This window comes from Trifolium pratense, linkage group LG3, assembly GCF_020283565.1.
Source record: "Trifolium pratense cultivar HEN17-A07 linkage group LG3, ARS_RC_1.1, whole genome shotgun sequence".
NCBI lineage: Eukaryota > Viridiplantae > Streptophyta > Magnoliopsida > Fabales > Fabaceae > Trifolium > Trifolium pratense.
The window spans coordinates 19,400,441-19,422,940 of NC_060061.1; the positions used below are offsets into that span (position 1 = coordinate 19,400,441).

General features: G+C 33.3%; 4 protein-coding genes across 4 annotated transcripts; 2 read left to right on the forward strand and 2 right to left on the reverse strand.

Moving 5' to 3' along the window:
• The first annotated feature begins 2,628 nt into the window (after window positions 1-2,628).
• Window positions 2,629-5,853, forward strand: LOC123918604 (protein PLASTID TRANSCRIPTIONALLY ACTIVE 16, chloroplastic). Its single transcript, XM_045970680.1, has 5 exons — window positions 2,629-3,359; window positions 4,099-4,557; window positions 4,675-4,743; window positions 4,948-5,006; window positions 5,133-5,853. Exons 1-5 carry the CDS (start codon window positions 2,907-2,909, stop codon window positions 5,656-5,658), a joined length of 1,566 nt encoding a protein of 521 aa, XP_045826636.1. The 5' UTR covers window positions 2,629-2,906; the 3' UTR covers window positions 5,659-5,853.
• Window positions 5,854-8,410: 2,557 nt separating this feature from the next.
• LOC123918605 (transcriptional regulator TAC1-like) lies at window positions 8,411-9,412 on the reverse strand. The gene has a single exon (XM_045970681.1). It carries the CDS (start codon window positions 9,133-9,135, stop codon window positions 8,545-8,547), a length of 591 nt encoding a protein of 196 aa, XP_045826637.1. The 5' UTR covers window positions 9,136-9,412; the 3' UTR covers window positions 8,411-8,544.
• An 8,904-nt stretch (window positions 9,413-18,316) lies between these two features.
• Window positions 18,317-21,690, forward strand: LOC123918606 (tropinone reductase homolog At2g29260, chloroplastic-like). Its single transcript, XM_045970682.1, has 5 exons — window positions 18,317-18,682; window positions 18,784-18,991; window positions 20,000-20,216; window positions 20,293-20,399; window positions 21,218-21,690. The coding sequence occupies exons 1-5, from the start codon at window positions 18,429-18,431 to the stop codon at window positions 21,404-21,406; spliced, it is 975 nt and encodes a 324-aa protein (XP_045826638.1). The 5' UTR covers window positions 18,317-18,428; the 3' UTR covers window positions 21,407-21,690.
• A 125-nt stretch (window positions 21,691-21,815) lies between these two features.
• LOC123914725 (uncharacterized mitochondrial protein AtMg00310-like) lies at window positions 21,816-22,295 on the reverse strand. The gene has a single exon (XM_045965903.1). The coding sequence runs from the start codon at window positions 22,293-22,295 to the stop codon at window positions 21,816-21,818; it is 480 nt and encodes a 159-aa protein (XP_045821859.1).
• Window positions 22,296-22,500: the final 205 nt, after the last annotated feature.

Here is a 22,500-nt window from a genome sequence, read left to right on the forward strand (position 1 = left end):
GGGAATTTTGCGTTTTTATAGCGGTGCATTTTTTATTTTCTTTTATTGTTTTGATTGCTATCTTGGTTCATGGTTTTCTTGTTTGTTTTATTTTATTTTATTTTTGCCTATGGCTTTGATGTGGTTGCTGGCATTTAGTTTCTTATTTAGGTTGCTGGCATTTAGTTTGTTGATTAGAATAGATTGATCCAAAGGTCTTGTGAATATTAATCACGAGTTTGATACTAAATTAGCTTTCTGGTCAATTGGTAGATGAATTTATGTCAACTCTAGATGACCTGGTGAGCAGACCATGTGCAGAACTATATTTTGAACTCCAAATCAGGTGAAGTTTTATGTTTTCTGGAATTCTCCAAGTTGGTCCATCTTGAAGTTGATGCAGCTGTATGTTTTGTACAGATGTGTTGTTCCAGACGTACTTTGATTGTGATAGACTATAATTTTATATTATTTTGTCATTCTGGTGAGGTGATTTTTTCTATTTGTTGCTTCACAGTGCAATTATTTGTGTATGATTTTCCTGCTTTGCACTTTTTCTAATAATATCTGTGTTTATGTGTGTGGTTGTTACACTTATATGTTCAAAATTTTGTCCTTCGCCGCAATTGAAAGACCTATATCTTTGTTTTCGGCATAGCAACATCCCCTGCCCTTTTATTCACTGCAAAAAACTTGACCCTGCCTTGATGGGTTAAAAGTTCTGTATCCTTAAATATGCTCTTCTCAAACCGTGATGACTTTTTTTCTTCTATCATTTGATGTTTAAAAACACAATTTGACATGATCAGTTTTCACTATTTTCTCCATCATCAGATGAAGATGAGAAAAATGCACCAACTTAGTGTATTTTATATGATGTCCGATATGTGATGCAACAATTTGTGTTCCAATATTAACTGTCTTAAAATTATTGGCATTTGAAAAATGTGAGTAAAGTATTAAGGAAGATGCATTTTTTTTTTTTGGGTATTCAAGATGCATTTTACTTATTTGTATTTGACTTTTTTGAAGTGATTGTCGTTTGGATGAATCATTATGTAATTATAATCATTGGGTAGAAAATAAGAGTGAGATTGAATTCGAAGGTTTGTTAATTATGTGGCTGTATTTGTTATATTCTTTTTAACAGACTTTTTTAAAAATAAATTAAGGCCCCTGTTTTTTGTTTGAGGCATCCCCTCCAGTTTCAAAAGCATAAAAAAATGAAAATAAGATTTTTAAAAATAGTTAATTTGTATTTTGTTGTGAAAAATCATCTGCTTTTTCAAAACGCCTTTTGTAATTTTTTTTCTTCCAAACTGTAGATAGATTGCACAATACTCCACAAATAGAAAACTCTTGTAACTCAATATGTTTCACCAATCTTCTCCAAATCAGGCTAGTAAGGGGTATCCCATCCTTCATACTTAAATACGTGCCATAATCCTAACTGTTATGTAATTGACTAATTGTTTATAGCTGATGGTATAAGCTGACTTGCAATAACTGATTTTTCTTGCCCTATCACTTATTGTAGCTTTTGACTCATGCATGTATCACTGTAAAAATTGAACTTGTCTTAATCTAAAATTGCCTCCGACCCATACTCTTTGTTACGCTCGGATATAAGTGTGCCATTTCTAGGCAGTGAAGGTCGAAGTTGACAATATGCTATATATCCGGTGGTTGTTTAAACTTGGAGTATCCCATTCATACTCAAAACATGAGTTGCCCAAGTAATTTTGATTTTCAAAAGCAAAGGATACAAATTGCAATTTTGACATCAACGAGGATTAAGTTAAAAAATCTTAATCGGTCGGCATCCTGATAAATCAAAAGCATTTATGTTGAGTTAAAAGGCTCGAGTTAAAAAGCCTATGATAACTGGCTTAACAAAAACAAAGTACTACTTAGACGGAATTTTTAGCCGTGTGACTATAACATTAATTGAGTTTTTTTTTGAACAATTGAGTTAATCACATTTTGTTTTGGGTACAATTGAGTTAATCACTTTATCTCGACACTAGCAGTTTTTCCTTTCTTTTAGTTTTGTCTTACTCAAATGAACATATTTTGATTTACATGCACTTAATTAATTAGAATTTTTTATTAAATGATTGAGTTGTTGAAATATAATGTTTATAGAGTTTTTCTTTTGAACCTATAGACGAAACAAGTATAGTTGAAACTCAAACATAACTTTGAGATTCTGAACTCGGATGATGCTATTCAACGTAATAATATTGTTGAGCTCGGATTTGTGTATATTAAGTTGTTCCCCATTTTTAATAAAAATCTTGTATATATAATTTTTGGGTAGTAATCCAGAGTTTGGTCGTGAGGAGTCAAATGGAAAAAATGTTCCTAGAGAAATCAAACTCAGATTTTTCGGAACAATTCGTTCTCGAGTGAGCTCATTAAACTAGAATTTTTTGTTAGGCATTAACCTTCTGATTTTTAAGAGAAGGGGCCTTGGTAATCCAGAGTTCGGCTGCGGAGTGTAAAGTTCGACTGATAATTGTTTATACCAGAAATTAAATTCAGATTCTTCCGAATGATTCGTCATAAAGCGAGCTCATCAATATCTAAAAATAGATAATTTTTTGTTTAGAGAAAAGTAAAATTTTCTCTAACTGCGCAACACGAATGGATGAAATGAAATGCATGATCATAGATGAACAGAAAATGTCATTTTCCATAGAATATGAACGTTTGGTGTTCAATATTTCTTCAATGGATAAACTCTGATTACGTGGCCAGACCCAATTGGCTAATTTCCGCTTACCTCTTCCATTTAGATAATTCCCACAAGCACCAAACCAGATTAACGGTTCAAACCAAAACCCACCACACATTACTATGTTTCACAAACCAAAAGACATGTTCTCTAGTTGAACAAGAGTGTGTATGAACTGTGAAATCTCAACATGGTTCCCACTCTTTCATCCAATTCTTCTCTATTTCCAACCACACCACATTTAAAGTTGAATTTCAGAAACCAAACAAGGTTCAATGTTTATGCTAAGAAATCTGGTGGAGGATCATTTCCATCATTTGGATTAGGAAAACCCAAAGATGAAGAAAAAGATCAAACAAATGGTTCATCATCAAATTCTAATAACCCTTTTGGTTTTGACTTTGGAAAATTACCTGATGTCACTTCTTTGATACCTGTTGGGAGCAAAAACTCTTCTTTGCCAGGTTTGTCATTTGGAAGTCCTAGGAGGAAGGATTCTTCGACGGTTTTTGTTGCCGGTGCTACAGGTCAAGCTGGTATTCGCATTGCTCAAACTTTGCTTAGGGAAGGGTTTAGTGTTAGAGCTGGTGTTCCTGAACTTGGTTCTGCTCAGGAATTGGCTCAACTTGCTTCTCAATATAAGGTAATTATTATTAAGCATCTTAATCAAAACACTAATTTAGATTATTATTATTATTATTAATGTTCATGATTCAATCAAACAAATGTTGCATGATGCATCCTTCCTATTTAGCACAAGTATATTTAAGACACGATTGAAGGCGTGTTTGGTGTCTCACATGTGTTTTAGGTACAATTTAATCACTTGGTTTTTTCTTCTTTCAATTATTATTGTGTGGCGGTATTGGTCATTGCTTCATAGGTTGCATCTGTTAACTCAAAAGGGTCACTACTGTGAACCTTCTTGTATTGCTTTGTAGCTTCTTTACTTTAAATTAAGTATTTTGTGAAATATACTCTATTTTTTTCTTAATCAAACCAATTTAGATTGTTAAAATTCAAGATCCAATCAGACAAATGTTGTATCCTATCTAGCACCAAGACATGTTCATTGACCGACATTTGTTGACACAATACCTACACATGCAATTGCATTCAATTATTATCGATGTCTACATGTCAGTATCAATGTTGTGTATAATGTCCGTGTTTATGATCCAAAAGTTAGAAATATTATATTTAATAGTTTTTCCCACTTACACACTTAATTTAATTTTATCTAATACATAATTTCATGGTTCACAATTTAATTTTCAACAATTAAAACATGATACTGGACCATTGGATTAAATTTTTATGAAATTTTCCATTTGGAGTGAGTTGGGATGGGATACTAAATTAGTAATGGATGGTGAACACAGATTATATCAAATGAAGAGGCAAAGCGTCTCAATGCCGTGGAGTCAAGCTTTGTTGATGCAAATTCAATAGCAAAAGCAATAGGCAATGCAAGCAAAGTGGTTGTCACCATTGGTCCCACAGAGAACGGTCCAACGGCTGCGGTTTCCACTTCAGATGCCTTGCAAGTAATTCTGGCGGCTCAGCTGGCAGGCGTGGGCCATGTTGCAGTCATCTACGACGATGACAAAAATGGAGCCGGAACCTCAACCAACAATGTACTTGATGGCATCTCCTCTTTCTTCAACAATCTCTTCTCTAAGTCTCAACCTTTAACGATTCAAGAGTTCTTGCAGAAAGTTGTTGAAACAGATGTCAAATATACCTTAATCAAGACATCTTTGACGGACGATTTCTCACCAGAGAGTTCTTATAATGTGGTCGTCTTAGCTGAAGGAAGCACCGGTTCAAACGACTATAAAGTAATGTAATGTATGCGATAATATCTTAATGAAATTTTCTTTGTTTTATCCTTCCTTTACTTTTTATTTCCATATTTGTCGATAATGGTTTTTTACAAAATGATGGTTGTTATGTAGGTAACTAAGTCCAAGATAGCATCGTTGGTCTCTGATGTCTTCTCCAACACACAGGTTGCAGAAAACAAGGTATCAATTTTACATTAGCTGTATTTTGATATCTAGTAAGACGATTAGCATGAACTTCAATCATCTACCATCTCTACAGCTGGATCTCGATCGTTGGGTTAATCTAATAGAGCAAAATAGAAATAAAACTATACCGATAAAATCAGAAAAATAATTGCTAAAATCAAATGGACCTTACGACTGAAACTTTTTATTGATCAATAGGTTGTGCAAGTGTACTCGGACCCGAGTGCTCCCCTAAAGCGTGTAGACGAACTTTTCAGGTAAACAAGCTGAACATCATGGCTAGTTGTTTGTGTTTTACATCAGTTGTAGTCTTGTAGGTGACCAGTATTATTGGTTTTTCTTGTTGAGGAGGATCATTATATTATTTGGAAATTTCTTCGCAGCACTATTCCAGAAGATGGCAGAAGGAAAGTCTATGCTGAAAATTTGGAGAAAGCCAAAGCAGAGGAAGAGGTAAGAGTGGCAGCAGAAAATGCACGCGAAGAAGCTGAAACAGCAAAAAAGAACGAAGAAGAGGTAATAAAGCTTTCAAAGCAAGGAGCGCAGGCTTCTAATAAAGAAGCTAAAGAGAAAGCAGAAGCAGCTGGACCATCAGTGGATGACATCTTGAACAAGGCAAAAGATTTTAGTGCAGGGTTTTCATGGCAAAAGTTCAGCTCACAGGTTGCCACCTCAATTCAAAAGCCTGATGAGGATGAGGAACCGAAGGTGAAAGTGGCCACTGTGAGGGGACAGGCGAAAGCTCGGAGTCTCATTCCGAACAAAGCAGTGACTAAACAAACAACTCCAAAAAGCAGTGAGAGGAAACCAAAGGAGGAAAAAGTAAAGGTAGCAGAGAAACCAAAAGAGGTTAGGAAGGTATTTGGTGGTCTGTTTAAGCAAGAGACTATCTATGTTGATGATGACTAGTGGAAGTGAAATATGTCTTTCACAGCTTGAAACTGTGTTGTTTGAGTCTGTGTTAAAGTTGGTAATTTGGTTGGACTTGTATGGATTTGTAAGGATGTGTTTTGAAGCAAGATATTTATGTAGTTGTACTTGTACTTGTTCAGAACCATGTAAACAGAATAACATGGAGAAAAAAAAAGATTTTCCCAACCAAAATTGAAATTGCAGTATCAAACTCCTTCAAAATATGCCATTGGGTCGCTGGCGCGGCTTCTTATATATTTTGATGTGGGCTTAACTCATCATTATAAAACTGACTTGTAAAGCGAGGAATTCCACTCTTTATAAACTATTTCAGTCTTTATTTGATTTTAAAGTGGAACTTGAGTCTTTTTCAAAACTGTTGGGTATTGGGCTCCCTTTTTATGCGGAGAAAGATCCAAATATTTTGGCCCATTTATTATATTGTCATATAATTGTTGTTGTTCCCCAACTTCTTCCAAGTTGGAGGAATTTTGTTTTTGTTGCCTATTAATTTGCTATGGCGTTTGTGTTTTCTCATTTAAAGTGTGTTTTGAACTGGGCCAAGGCTCAATACACGTGACCCAAGTGCTCCGAAGTCACTTATTCACTTCACTCATCCTTGACCACATACTGATTTGAGCGTTGGAGTGATAATATGTTTTGTAGGTACCTTTCCCACCATGATCCACCGTACCTGAAACTCATCACCGTTGTAACTACCTCAAGCATCACCGAGTTATCTCATTCTGATCCGGTCAGAGTAAAGTGGTATTAGAGCTCTAGGTTAAGGACTAGTTGACTTGCTTGAATAACATAGGCAAATACAAAGACGACATGTTGGAATGATACTAATTATCATTTGCGAAAAGGAAAGATGAAGAATTTGTCAATTATAAATGCAATGCATTCTCATATGAAATGGTACACCATGTGTCCACATGCTTGCTACGATCATGAAAGTGATGAAACACATGATTCTTTGCAAGTGCTTGTGCAGACTTATTAATCTCTGTAGCTTTCTCATATGCCAACACCATGCTTATTCTTGGAGACTCAACTTCAAACATGTTTCTTCAATGGTCCACAAATTTCTTTTTGCATCCACACATGATTGCGTGCACCACTGTCCTTGTACCAAGAACTATTAGCATCCTTCTTTTCTTCCTTGAGTGTAAATTAGCAACAAATTTGACTCTTCATAAACAAGATTGGCCTATTCTTCCTCTTGGTTAGGAGCACTATGTCATTTCCAAGAGAAATGACCAAATTTATAACAATTATAACAATATACTTTACTTGGGTGATAGTCATATCCTCTTCCACGAGTTCTTAGTGAAAAATGGTTTTTTCCCTCCTAGTTTAGTTCATCATTGTTGCCTCTTCCTCCTTGGCGACAACACAACCACATCCTCTTTCTTGTCCATGTCCACATACCACATAACCAAACTTAGGAGTCAAGGAACAAATAATCTTCTCTGGTACACGAGCGTCTTCTATTTTGTCTCCATATATCTTCGTTTGATTAAAAATCGCCTACAACTTTAAACAATAATTCAAAATGGATTCAGAATCTTTCATCTTCAAAACATCAAAACATCCCTTTAGAGAATGATGTTTTTATCTTCTTCACTTATATGCATGCATCGGAGTGATTTCTCCAAAACATCTCATGCATGGAAATCATCTCTCTTCATCTCGCGGCTAATTATAACCTTTTCACAATCTTCCATACACCATGAGAGCCAAACAAACCTTTCATGTGTAGACATGTGCACCATTTTATACAATTCTCTTTTGTGATAGTAGAAACTAGTATATCACAATTTGTCATCTCTATTCTCTCAATTCTCACCACGAGGCTCTAAATACAATTTTGGTTAGAGGAACATAAATATATTTATAGAGAACTAACGATTTTCTAGATGCCAAATGCCAAAAATAAGGAAAAATAAGCCACTAGGTTTTGTCTTGTGGTGAATGATTTGGGTAGTATGCAGGAGGTCATAGGTTCGATTCTCTCCGGCTCCATTGTAACAAAATAAAATAAAATAAGGGAATATAAATACATATATGTACAAGTAAATAACTCTAGAATCATTTCTAAGACATTCTTAATTAAAACTTCCTAGTTAAAACTCACCTCTAAATATTTTTCACACTTTTTTCTAATCCAAGCATTTTTTGCTTAGAAATTCTAAGTAGTTCTAGATTTCTCTAATTTCAAATTATTAATAACAATAAATCAATAATGTGTGTGAGTGTTGTAAACTATGCGATACTGACCGGTTGTATATAGATGGCAATTGGCAATGTTGGTTTACTTGGTTCTAATGGAGAACAAAATTTTATGTTGTGTATATATATTAATGAAAAACAAGAAACACTTATTCTGAGGTTAACATATACACATATTATATGTGTCTTCACTGCTCAGCCACATCATATCGATTTTGAAAGCCTAGTCTAAGCAACATATTGACATGCAACGCCAAATTAACACTGTTGTATAATTTTGTTTGGTTTATTTCATTTGAAACGAATAAGATCTATTAGATTAGAGTTGAATACATATAAGGAATTAATTCAGTTCTTAATTTGAAACAAAATACTACAATTAACAAAGAAACAAAATGCAACGCCTCAGTTCTTACTTTCCGAAACAAAATTAAAAAAAAATAACAAAGAAATAAACTTGGATCAAATTCAACATCTATAATACTACAATTACAAAACAATGCTCATGTATAGTAATTAATTTGAAATTAAATTTTTGGAAAAAATTAAATCAATCAAACAAAAGATGAATTCTTTTCACCAAGAAAAATAATAGTAGTTTCTTGGACATGTACAAAATAAAATAATTAAATTTATGCATTGAAGTCATCAAAAGAATTTTCTTGTACCCGTTGGCTTTGATGAATCATGAGGCTCAGACCCTAGTCTTAATTCAAGGTCTAATTCCAATGAAGAATCTTGATCATTAGATAATAATAAAGCCTCTTGTGTAATCGTGGTCGTCGTCGCAGTCACAGTAGTAGCAGTAGTAGTAGTAATTTCCCTTTGATGAATTTGACCACCTTGTTGAATTTGCATTTCAATTTTTGTTGGTGATTCTGAAAAAAGTGGAAGTTGTTGTCTTGTATGATCAATTACAATAATTTCTTCACTTCTAGAAGGAACATGTTGTTGATCTTGTTTTTGAGGCAACACAATATTAGAAGAACTCAAAAAATTTGGTAATAATTTGTTGAGGTCTTGATCACTAGAATTTCCTTGCTCCAAATTTGAAGATTGTTGTTTGAGCTTTGCTTTGTCTTTTCTATGAATATTCATGTGTCCTCCAAGTGCTTGTGCATTAGAGAAACCTCTCTTGCAAAAATTGCACTCATAGGACCTAAGGTTGGTCACTTGTTTTAAACCATCTTTATCATCACCACCACTACCACCACCTTGATCACATTGATCAGATTCCATTGATCAATGATTAGATTCAACTTAATTAATTTCTAGTAATTAAGTAATAAAGATCTAGGAATTAATATAGGTAGCTAGATATATAGATATGGTCAACATAGGGAAATAGTGGTGGTTTTATATATATGTGAAGTGGGGCACATAGTAAGGCCTGCTTTTCATCATTTTATTATTGTAAATGAATGGCATGAAATGAGAATGCAACTTCCTAAAGAACTTAGGACAAAAATATATATAGCTTATGATAGGGATTTTGAAAAACTTGGTCATGATGGTATTGAAACAAAATTTGTCTTTTTGCTTCTTGGCGTGTACCTCTTTGCCTACACTAAATTCAAATGTTGTTGCATAGAGCCATACACACAAATGTTTTTTCTTTTTGACAAAAGACATAATGTTTTTATTTTAAAAACAAAATACACAATGTTATTATCAGAATTTTCATTAATATATTAATATAATGATTATAGTTTTTTTTTGACAATAGACCATTGATATAATGATAGTTGATAACTGTTGTGAAATTGGAACCTAATTTATCCAAATTAACAACAATAGAGAGGGTGTGTAAAACAAAAAATAAAAATAAAGGAGAGGGAATAATATCAATAGCAATCAATACCAAACAATCCAAGCAATTACTTCATCCGTCTCAAAATGAGTAACAATTCAATATATTAATAGTCAAAATTATGCATTGCACTTGTGTGAAACAATGATCCGAGTCACTCATTGTGGGACAGAGCAATACTCATTTTCTCTATTTTCTCTCTTTCACTCAAGAACGAAGATGAACAATGAATCTTCCTCCCAAAGTATTTCTCATGTGTTTCCCAATCCTATATTCTCTCAAAAGACGCTAACCCTACCATTAAAATTCCTAATCCTATATTCCTAAGCAAATTATTTTTGGCTAATGTATTCTTATTCTCCCAATTGAATTTGCCTCTTCTAAATGAGTTTTCATTTTATGATTTCTTATTGTTTTCCACCGATCAATTTTTACTTAAATGCTGGAAATACAGAAATATCCGACTTTAGAGAATTCAAATTTGTTAAAAAGAGTGAAGCGATAGAGCATTTGTACGTAAATTAATTCTTGCATTCTAATTTGTATCTATCCCATTTAAATTAATGCTTGCATTCTAATTATAAGCAAATTTGTAAGTGGATTAAAAATTAGTTTGTGATACCACTTGTAAATTTATTTATGTTGTTAATTCTCATTGGTTGTTAAATAAATTACATATAATTATTCAAAAATAGCCTATATCTCACCATATTTCTTCGATCACAATCCAAATAAATATATATATTTTTTGACGAGATCCAAATAAATATCTAGACACATATACAAAAGTATATATCATTTAATTCTTTTTTTTTTTGGTTTGTTTTGATAATCAAAAAGGAAGAAGAAGGAATTCTTCCTTTTTTTTTTGTCTAATAATTCTTCCATTTTATTCGTTGGAGTTGTGACACTTTCTCGTACTAAATAATAATAGTATTTTGGTGTTTCGGTCGGATTGGTGTTTCTAAGGATGAATAGGTCATCTAAGTAATCACGCCATCGTTTACTTAGTTTATAAGCTTGGAATATTTAATTGATAAAATATTCTGAAAACTTGGAATATTTTATTCATTCGTGTCCCAAATTATAAGCTAGTACTACTTAGTTTACTGTGATTTATGTGATTATCAGCTCCATGCATGCATATGCTTGAGCAATATTTAATTGGTTAGCACTTAGCACCAAGGACGGATCCAGGAATCTATAAAGGGGGGTCCGGAATAACTAAATAATAAATATTAAATAAATAATAATTATAATAGTATTTAAATATACTCAATAAAAAATAAAAAATACATCATATTGTTTATCTAAATTGTACACGACATTGCTCTATATCATAAAATTCATCAACAACTAAATTTGTATTAAAATTTATAGCAATTCTTCTCTCGGTGTAAGTAATCACATAACTAGTTTGAAATTCATTTTCTATCTTGTTTCTCAACCTATTTTTCACAATCTTCATAGCAGAAAATAATATCTCACTTGTAGCAAACAATCAGAACTAACTTAATTGAATTTAGACTTTAGTAGTGTATAATATATTATCAAAATATTTTAAAGTAAATTATTACAATTACTATGCTGTGGGTACATGTTTTGCACCAAACGGTAGTTACTAATCTTTAAACACATCTCTCAAATATCATTTTATGTGTACATATGTATCAAGAACAAGTATATGAAAAAAAAATACGACAAGAGGGGGGGCCTCAGCCCCTACTTGCCCCCCCTTATGTCCGTCCCTGCTTAGCACAAACAAAATATTGATGAGTTGAACACGTATATAACTTGATCATCTTTGTTCTTTGTACTTCTCCAACTATCTTTTTCGCAGTTAGTAACCACTAATGTCCATAGGAAAATTCGTGAAATATTTCTTCCAAATTATTTTTGTTAGGTATATTATTTTCAACAATAATTATACTAAAATCAGTGGCGGAATTAGACTAAAATGTTAGCTTACCACTATACTAGGTCACACATTGTGATAAATATCATCAGATTAGTTAACAAAAATATGTACCGAATATATATACCGATTAAAAATTATAATTTTGAGACGGGCCATGGCTCTTTCGAGCCCACAAAGAGCTCCGCTCATGACTCAAATGACAACTAAAGTTTTCACCTACAATTTCATTTATAAATCAAGTTTATAATTTTAGAATATTATTGCATGTTTAATTAGATTTACGATGAGTTTGACTAAATCACGTTGAATGTGTGACGAAGGAGAAGGGTGTTAAAAATATGCAAATGTCACTTTACAAATAAATTTTTTAATAAAATATTTCTTTTTTCGTTTTGGAAAAAGCCAAACAACATATACTAGCTAGTCTTAATACATTAAAACAATTATGAGTGATCCTTAATTTATAGTAATTTTATATAGGTGTTTGTAATTGACACCTTTCATATAGTATATAATATTCTTCTGCCCAATCTATATATCTCTATGATTAATTACTAGTTTAGCCGTCCTAAACATTGAATTTGAAGTTGACTTAGTAGTTAGTTTGGAACCAGGTATATGCAAATGGAAACAAGGAGTAGTACAAAATGGTTTTTGCAGTTAGCTGGTAGAGGAACATTCTTGGTTGTACCAACATGTTACCTGACACAACAAGGTAGTTATGAATGTCTTCCACGTGGAAACTAACCACTAATTAAAGCATTAAGCTAGATAGCTGGACATATTATTTGGCTTGATAATGATAAGCAATATGAAAGGTATCTGATGCAGGGGAAAAGATGAGAGATCTTCAACTCGAGAGTGCTGAGAGAGAAATCAATAAATACATTGCAACTAATCACAAGCCTAATTAATAATTATAACATAATTAATTTAAAATAAACCAAATCTACAAATTTATAGTAGTAAATTTACTTACACCGAGTTTAAATACAAGAATATATAGTTTTGTTATGATTTTAAATTAAGTTATTGTTATAATGTAATACGAATTTTGAGATTCAGTTCACCAAGTGACAAGTGAATATGGCAGCTCACATATTAGTTAGGGCGGTCATTTTTTGGTTTAGTCACACTTATTTTAAAAGAGTCCCTCATTGTATTGAACCGTTTATTACTAATGAAATGAGTTAATTGTCTTTGTGTAAAAAAAAAAATTGCCTCCGAAATATTTTTAAGTGGTTCCACTTAGCACCTATACTATTTAGTTACAATGTAAATATTAATTGGGAGGTGCTTGAAGTGCATAGTTGAGAGACTAATATTGAGAGTTTAGATTCTAAAATTTTAATTGTTTGTGAGAAAATTTGAACTAGTATTGTTGAAATTGTCTGACATACTTCATGATGTTGTTACGATGCACATCAAGAGTGAAGATGACAGATGGTGTAGTATGGGAAAGTTTCCTCTTTTAAGTTTTTGGTACAAATGGGGGTGTATTCAATTGGGATTTTGATAGACAATTTTGGCAAAAAAAAGTCATGAAGATTTTAACAGATTTGGAAGGATTGTATTGACTTTTAAAACTTTTTTTAAAAATCTTTTTACAATAAAGATTTTCTAATTTGGATTTTGATGGATTTATAACAGAGATTTTTAGGATTTCAATAACTTTATTGACTTTTAAGATTTAAAGAGATTCTAATTAAAAATGACTTTTATTGTCATAATAATAATAAAGTAGCAATTAATGTTATCAAAATTACTGGTAAAAAAATTAATGTCGTAAAAAAAACATAAATTGAAGAAACTGGGAAAAAAAATACGAATCAATTATAATATAAAAAACAATGAATCATATAAAAAAAGTTTGATTGCCATATAATCAATCGCCATTCAAAAGAAATAAGTAAAATTGATTGAAAAGTATATGTATCATGTATGAATAATATAGCAATTGGTTTTTTATGAGAGAATAATCTTGCTGAGGGAAATAATTTGTTACAAAGAAAAGTGAGAGCATAATCTTGTTTTTCAATGTTTTCTGTTATTGGTTGTTTAGCAGCAAAAACATAGAAATAACGTAGAACAATATAGCAAGTTGCAGGAGAAGTTGCATTTCAACTTGATGGTAGAGAAAAAAAAGTCTTGATGTGTGAATCAACAATCTCAGGGTTTTGAGTGGGATTGTTGGAAGAGTCTAGTATTTATATTTTCAACTAAAAAGTCTTACAAAATCCATTCAAGAAAAGAATCCATCAAAATCGGTAGACTTTTAAATACCAATAGACATTTTATAAATGACAAGAAATCTCAATTGAATACCAACAGATTTCATTGCCTTGAAAAAAAAATCTTAATTGTCTTAATTGAATACCACATGACTTATTTATATTTAATAAAAGTCTTAATTGAATACCATAAGACTTTTTTATTTTTAAAAAGTCTTTTAAAATCCCATGAAATCCCAATTGAATACACCCCCCTTAGATTGGATAATTACAATAGCAAGGGGAAAATGTGGACCTGCTCATGGTTGCTTGTAGTGTAAGATAACTCAACGTTAGCTAGTTAGTATTAAGGCTCTTCACTTGATTCAAATAGCTACAATGTCAGATTTAGGCCTTGCAAAGTCTAGCTCGGTCGAGCCTATTCCAACTTCCACAAAAGATAGGATGGATTACATGAAATTTGATAATGAATGGTTGTGTGACCCTAGTATACAATCATAATTTGAGATTTTAGACATTTTTAAATATTATCCCAATGTTGAACCAATATCATACAAGCCTCATGATGAATTTAAAGAATGGAAGAATGATATGTTGGGTCATCACGAGGGGCAGTCAGGGGATCATTCACATTGAGCTTAAAAACAACTCTACAAGTAAGTTGGAGATACTTTAAACCGAAACCTTAAGGTGTTAGGTTTATGGGTTATCTCACTTATAAAGTGTTCAACCTTCACTTTTCTAAGCAATGTGAGACTTAACTCACACTTGCCACAACATGATGATGGTAGTTAATTAGTACATTGTCCGAATGTTAGTGATTATGAACTTAATGAAGTAATTGATGGTTGTGAGTACCTTGTCCGCGACGATGGTAACCCTTACATATACACCAAAGAAGACGACTCTTCACACCAAGAGAAATGACCTCAAAAGAAAAAACTCCTACACCACCCGAGACTAACGTTTATACACTTAAAATACATAAAGAAATAAAATAAACACCAGGTAACAAATAAATGTAGTGAAAAGTATATTTTAGTCAAAAAAATGTATTATTTCACTTTTTTTCCAGCTCTATGGTGCAACGGATGTTGAATAGAATCTGATACTTTATTAGATTTCTTAGGCCTAATTCATCTTTACAATTACAAAACCAGCTAAATTCAAACAATCTCACATTTGATATGGGACTCTTAACATATATATTGACATTTTTTATCCGAAAAGAAAGTTCATTATCTACATAAGACGAACACATAAAGCGAGAAAATCAAGATTGTTATTGTAGCATATACTCATAATATCTTCGTTTTTAAAAAAACTCATAATTTTCTAATGGATTAATATTATTCACTTTAAAGTGATTGTAATTTTTTTTTTTGGCGCAAACCATGTAACACCCAAACCCATTTAATAATTTATTTCTACCTTTAGTAAAATCTTTTTCAAAATACGCAACGGGAAATCACATTTAATTTATTGAATATCGGTTCGAGTATTACACTCCTCTACCAAAATAATACTAATGTAATTAATTAGTAAAAACAGTGTTTATACAAAATAATCCTCTTTATCAAAAGGTATAGTTTTACAAATAAATATCAAAAGCCATAAAGACTCTATAGTCTAAATACAACCTAGATAAGGAGACTCTATATACATATAAAACCCTTTTTCCCGTGTCACAATCAGAGCAGAGCTTCACCGACGACTCGACATCGATAACCACAAAACCTGTGAATCTGGACCCCCAACGGTCCAGCACATAACACATAAAAGAGAGTTAGATAACATACTCAAAAATATACAAGTGTAAGTAAACGATACTTAAACACTTCATCACAAATCATACATAGTCTAACTCATGCATATACTTCATTAATCACATCAAATTAGGAGTTATAACCTAATTGTACTCATACTTCATTTATAAGCATACATCATTAACTTCATTTAATTATAAGCTACACAAGTTATAATCAAATATCAATCATAATTCACAAGATATTGAAGCCAATTACATTTAAAATCATCGGACGATCAACACATACAACAAGTCTAACACACATAGACAATTATCACAAATTCCAAACATATGTGTCACATATCAAATATCAAATAATGTACGCATATCCTAATGCAATCTAATGCCACAATCTTCATGCTATGTCTCCTAGACATATCTAATGCATGTGGTACCATCTTCTTTATTAGAGTATCTCACCTCTAATATCCTTCTTTATCGGATAAATATAATCCGATATCCTTCTTTATTGGAATATCCAATATCACATATATTCATGAATGCATGTATGTATTTCATGAATTCACTCATAATCAATAGCATTAAGCTCTTCATTTACTAATGTGGAACACTATCCAACATTACTTCTTTATTAAGATAACACTATACCTTAATCAACAACAATCAACAACAATTATATTCCACACATATAATCAACAATTCATCAACATTCATGCATATTCATATATCATGCATTTACTCACATTTTTAACACAATGCTAATAATATAAGTAAAGTGTATTAAGCATACATTTTATCATAAAACAAACTCCGGAATCGGAATCTACGCGAAAAACTGGGTAAAATACATAATATAACATATTAGAACCCTCAAAGCCATTCAAATTTCAAAACAGCAAAGTGTTGTGCTGTCACGGTGGCTGAGCGAGGGCTTAGCGAGCCGTAGAGAACCTGCCCTGTTCGCTGAGCGAAGACTTAGCGAGCCGTAGCGAACCACACCAGTGGAACTCATGCTCGTGGCGAGCTGTAGCGAGCCGTAGCGAACAGCTCCTGCCAGAAATGCTCAAAACATGCGATTTCCACCCAAATTCACCCAAAAATCCCATTTTTCATGTTATAAACCCCAAATGAGTTTGTATTCAAGTGCAACAAACATATCTAAACACAAAAGGACGGTTCATTTCACCGATCTACCATTTTTACTACGAAAAAGTAGAGATTTAACACTTTTACTCAAAACTCTCAAGAACACAAAGTTCTTGAGTTTAATCATTCATAAACTTCGTTTTTAACCATTAAATTCGTTCATACATCATGTTAAAAGCATATTAAGCATGTTATGAACCTTAGAATCGATTTCCATTAAGAAAATCCATCCAAAACTAAAACGAAAATGGGGTGGAGAAAGTTCGGGTGAGGAGAAATCGACATTCTCCCCTTCCTCGAGTCACCCACGAATATGAAATCTACTCTCTTACCTTAGATCCGACGAAAGCTCGACGATTGCTCTTGATCTCTCTTGCTCAAGCTTGCCCTAGCTCTCCTCTTGCTCTCCCTTCTCTCTTCTTCTCCCCAAAACAAGAAAAATGAATTATTTCTCTCTCTAAGGGCTTCATATAGCGCCCCCCACCTTAAGTCCAAGGCCCATTGGGCCTCAAGCCCAATAGCTTGGCCCAACTTGCGTTAACTCTCACTGACTCACGTGTTAACTAAAACTCTCGATAAATAACTTAAAGTTACTATCTTACTTAAAAACCACGTCACCAAATAATTAAACACTTAAATAGTGAATAATAAATTTGGGTTGTTACAAACCATATATCCTCAACACGCAAATGCAGAGACTAATCATTCGAACTTTGTGGGAAGTGATTGTTATTTTAGATAAGCGAATATGTTTTTTTTTTTTTGACAAAAGGATGCTTATAGCATTTCATTCATAATCAAATGACTTATACATGTCGGTACATCAATGAAAATTTGAGCGAGCTATAAATGGGGCTACCCTGGCTAAAACATGACCTACCTGATTCGCTTGTCTCATATTAAACTCAACACGAGAGTTTTCGAAATATGACTTAAAACTACGGATACATTCATTCAACACATCCCCAAACTCAATAATATATGATCCTCCCTTTATGGAAATAGTCAACCACTGTTTTTGAATCAAGTGCAGAATCCACCCTTTGGAGTTGAAGCTCGTGAACCCAATTGATGGCATGAAATAGTCACAATGCCTCGCCTAAGTCCACACTACATATTGGTGAAATCCACGTAGTTTTGGCTAACACAAACCGACCTTCATTATCATGAATGCACATTCACAAGCCCACACGGTTTTGTTGAGCCGAAAACGACACATCAATGTTGCACTTGTATCTTTCAATTGACGGTTTTTTCCAAACGGTCCCTACATGATCAACCCTTGATTTTTTTAGATTTAAATATGATTTTAATCTCTGTAATTATATTATTTTTTATTTTAGTCATATATGTTTTTACCACTGGTATCCAGCTCATTGAACCGTTTAATCTGATTCAGGGATAATGGTTCCAACCTCTTTTTAATCACAATTGCAGAGATCACACTGTGATCATTCCTATCAAATTCAGCACTAATCACCATTAAACCGAATAATAATACGTCACTTGAGAGTATTTTTAGATGATGGCTACTAGACCTAAAAAGAATAGCTCCTAGATCCTAACAAAAATCAAGAAATAGACAAATAATTTGCCATCAATTTAAATCCCACGGAATATTTACCCAATAAAATGCAAAATCACGATTAGACTGTGATAATGAGAGAGAACAAAATGCATCATCAAGCTTGTCACTGTTCTGTCCCAAATCCAACATCTACTCTCCCACTCTACTCAAACGCCAACGGTTCCACTTCCCGTTCTCCAACAATCACCTCTTTCAACCTTATAAAACCATCAAAAACCACTCGGATTCGAAACCAAACCATGTTGCATTCCCACACCCAAACACACCATAAATGGTCTCTTACCGGTATGACAGCTCTTGTCACAGGTGGAACTCGCGGAATTGGGTATAAATTAAAGTTTTTAACTTTAATGCTCTTGCTTTCTTCTACTATCTCTGACCCTTTTTGTATTAACTTGTGATCTTGTATTGTGTAATGTATAAAAGGCATGCCATTGTTGAGGAATTGATAGGGTTTGGTGCCAAAGTGCATACTTGTGCTAGAAATGAAGATGATCTTGGTAATTGTCTCAAGGAATGGAATCATCTGGGTTTTGAGGTTACTGGCTCAATTTGTGACGTGTCAGTTCCACATCAGAGGGAGGTGCTTATGGAGGATGTTTCTTCTCTCTTCAATGGGAAACTCAACATCCTTGTAAGCTCCTCTTTTCCTTCTCTTATGTTCATAACCATAATAGTTCTTGTGCGTGTTTGCATATGAAGCACTAGGAGTGTCTAAGTGCCCAACACGCTTCAGTTTCCGACACTTAGGGCCCGTTTGGATTTTACTTATTTTTGAGCTTATAAAAATAGCTTATGCAAATAAATAAACTTTTACGTTAATTCATGAGTTTTCACTCAAAAAATTGTATCTTTATAAGTCGTTTTCTCGTAAATTACCTTGAAAAACTTATAATATAAAAGCTTATTTATTTGCATAAGCTGTTTCACATAAGCTCAAAATTAACTCAATCCAAACGGGCCCTTAATTCAACATGTATTCCACACTTCAAACAATTGTCCTAAAAATCTGTTTTTTTTTTCTTTCTTTCTTTTGTTTGGACACACCTTAGACACTCCTCGAACATAGGTCATACACATCTACGATGATAATGGACACTTGTTCTAATTTGAATTAGGCATTTGAAAAGTTCTCGCACATGGTATTTACATACACATATCTTTATCTTGTGCAGTATTCGTTAATGATCATCAATGAGGAGGTTAAAGACCTTAAATTTGATTACATAATTTTTTAGCTTTTTGGTAGTAGATGGATGAATGTGAATGACTAATATATCTTATTTTAGAATTTTAGTTTTAAAATGACAAGATTGTTCAATTTAGATGCATATATAAATTTTGATTCTTAATTTAGATCTTATATAAATGATGTTCATACTTTATTTAATTATAATAAAGAATAAGTAAATATATATGTATCAGTGTTAGTATCTTGTGTTTTTGACATTAGCAGTGTCGACGTGTCTGTGTTGTGTCCAGTATTTATGTTGCAGTCCGTGCTTCATGTGTTTGTGTGTTTTGTTTTAAAAACTATTCCTTCCATCAACGGTCAAAACATGCATTTTTCCCACTTTGGATAGTGTGTGTGTGTGTGTGTGTGTGTGCGCGCGCGCGTAAACCTTATTAATTTGATGTGTAGATAAACAATGTAGGGACAAACATTCGGAAACCAATGATAGACTTCACACCAGCAGAGTTTTCCACTCTCATTGATACCAATTTAGGATCAACCTTTCATATGTGCCAGCTTGCATATCCACTTCTCAAAGCATCAGGAGTTGGTAGTGTTGTTTTTATCTCTTCTGTTTCTGGTTTTGTCTCACTGAAGTCAATGTCTGTTCAAGGAGCAACAAAAGGTAATCTACATATTCAGTGAGGTGATGCTAATGAGTTTATCAAATTTTGAAGTTTTGTTTGTTTTATGATTTGTAGGGGCAATTAATCAACTTACAAAAAATCTTGCTTGTGAGTGGGCAAAAGACAACATAAGGACTAATGCAGTTGCACCTTGGTACATCAGAACTTCGATGGTCGAGCAAGTAATTTTCTTCTTCTTTATCCTGTGACCATTAGAAGAATTAGCTGCATGTTCCATCACTTGTTTTATTCCTGATAATAAATATTAGGATTTGATTATAGCACTAAACCTCAAACTAAAGCTCCCTAAGCTTTAAGATTGTTACAATGGGTGGTTGTAATGTTGAGAAAATAGAAATTACACAGCTGTAGCTGCTGCCGGAAAGTTGTAGTGTGACCGGAGGTAACCGTAGCAAACTTTTCTGGTTAATTGTGTAGGAAACTTGTCGAAACCTTTCCCGGAGGCAGCCGGTGAAAGTAGAGTAGTTGATATGGAGACTGGAGAGTGTAGGAAACTTTCGGATTTTGTATTGTGGTTGTTCCATCTGGGTTTAGTCCAATTGTAATTCGATGGATTTTATATGGTTTTGTTGTTGACTTTTGTGTTTTTCTATTTGCGGTACACCTTGTGCAGTAAATCAAGTCATTGGACACAATACTATTTCTCTAACACCATCACCTAAATTCATTGGACATGCTACTACCAAGAAATTGCATTTTCTTGGGATAGAGATCAAATAAATTATGCATCTCAAACATTTCTTTTTCCTTGATTACTGTTGAACTTGTAATTTTTGCATAACTATCCTTATCTGAAGCTGGTGCTGCAGATTAACTATTTGAAAAATGCTAAAATTAGTAATTACTCTTCCATTCCCTGCATTTGATTTTGAGAACATTTTGAATTTCAGTCCTACAGGAACTTTCATAATGCTCCGAAACACTGAAAGCTAATACATCAGATATAAAACGTTATCTGAAATTTCCCCTTTTGTTTTAGGTTTTGAGCAACAAAGAATATCTGGAAGAGGTGTACTCTCGAACTCCTCTAAGACGCCTAGGAGATCCGGCAGAAGTGTCTTCTCTTGTTGCCTTTCTTTGCTTACCAGCATCGTCATACATCACTGGCCAGATTATATGTGTTGATGGAGGAATGTCCGTGAATGGTTTCTCTCCAACACAGATCTAAGAAATGCATCTCAAACATACTCCTTGTATCTCACTAGTTTTCCTCATTATCAGCCATTCCTGTGGAGAATTGGACTTGGTGAAGGCACAATTCTGTCAAATTTAGCATTATAAAGCTTTGAACCCCCACAAGGGACTGATCAGCGATGGGTCCGGTTTTTGTGTAATCCATGACTGTATGCAGTCATGCAGTCCATGAAAGATTGAAAGTTAATTTTTGTTTATATTTAAAATCGAAGAGAGTACAAATTAAACAACATAATTGGAAATATGTCTTTTTTTTTTTTTTATATCTCTCACTTTTCTTTTGGCGGAGCGTGCACCTTCCAAATACAATTCCAATCCTATTATGTAATCATCATAATAACCACTTTTAACATTGTATTGTCCATGTACATCATCATGTCAAACTAGTTTATCCTCCTCAACCCCATCAAATAAGTAGTGTTAAGAATACAACAAGCGACATCCACCGAAAATAAAGATTCAATTTTTTCCTTATCCCACATTTTCACATTTGGGACCATAAGTTGGTCAACAGTAATATTATACGCACTTTGTACTTGTGGTAAGTGCGCCCATATACCATCTTTCTCTCTTTGCCAAGGTTCCTTCATGACTTTTATATTGGTTCCCATTTCGATGCTCCACCTACACTCATTCATTAGGATTTGACGGGACTTCCAAATACTACGCCACACATAACTTGAATTATTACCAAGATGACAGTCAAAAAGAGAGGAATTTGGAAAGTACCTCGCCTTGTAGACTTTTTTCACTAGTGTATTCGGACTTGTCATGATGTTCCAACCTTGTTTAGCCACCATTGCCATATTGAAAGCATGCAAGTCTCGAAAGCCCATTCCTCCTCTTGCTTTTGGATACGCCATTCGATCCCATGCCAACCATATGATTCCCTTGTTATTCATTCCTCCTCCCCACCAAAAGAAATTAATCATCCACTCTATTTCCTTGATTGTAGAGTCCGGTAAGAGATAAACACTCATGACATATGATGAAATAGCTTGCAAGACCGACTTGATCATCACTTCTTTACCTGCTTTAAACAAGACTCTTCCTCTCCAAGAATTAATA

Bases quoted from the DNA above. Each gene is read 5' to 3' on its own strand.
- LOC123918606 (XM_045970682.1), top strand. From the start codon at position 18,429: ATGAGAGAGAACAAAATGCATCATCAAGCTTGTCACTGTTCTGTCCCA. The intron at 18,992-19,999 runs GTAAGCTCCTCT...TTTGATGTGTAG, and splicing joins ATGGGAAACTCAACATCCTT to ATAAACAATGTAGGGACAAA. The intron at 20,217-20,292 runs GTAATCTACATA...TATGATTTGTAG, and splicing joins TGTTCAAGGAGCAACAAAAG to GGGCAATTAATCAACTTACA.
- LOC123918605 (XM_045970681.1), bottom strand. From the start codon at position 9,135: ATGGAATCTGATCAATGTGATCAAGGTGGTGGTAGTGGTGGTGATGAT.
- LOC123914725 (XM_045965903.1), bottom strand. From the start codon at position 22,295: ATGGCGTATCCAAAAGCAAGAGGAGGAATGGGCTTTCGAGACTTGCAT.
- LOC123918604 (XM_045970680.1), top strand. From the start codon at position 2,907: ATGGTTCCCACTCTTTCATCCAATTCTTCTCTATTTCCAACCACACCA. The intron at 4,558-4,674 runs GTAATGTAATGT...GTTGTTATGTAG, and splicing joins CCGGTTCAAACGACTATAAA to GTAACTAAGTCCAAGATAGC. The intron at 4,744-4,947 runs GTATCAATTTTA...ATTGATCAATAG, and splicing joins CACAGGTTGCAGAAAACAAG to GTTGTGCAAGTGTACTCGGA.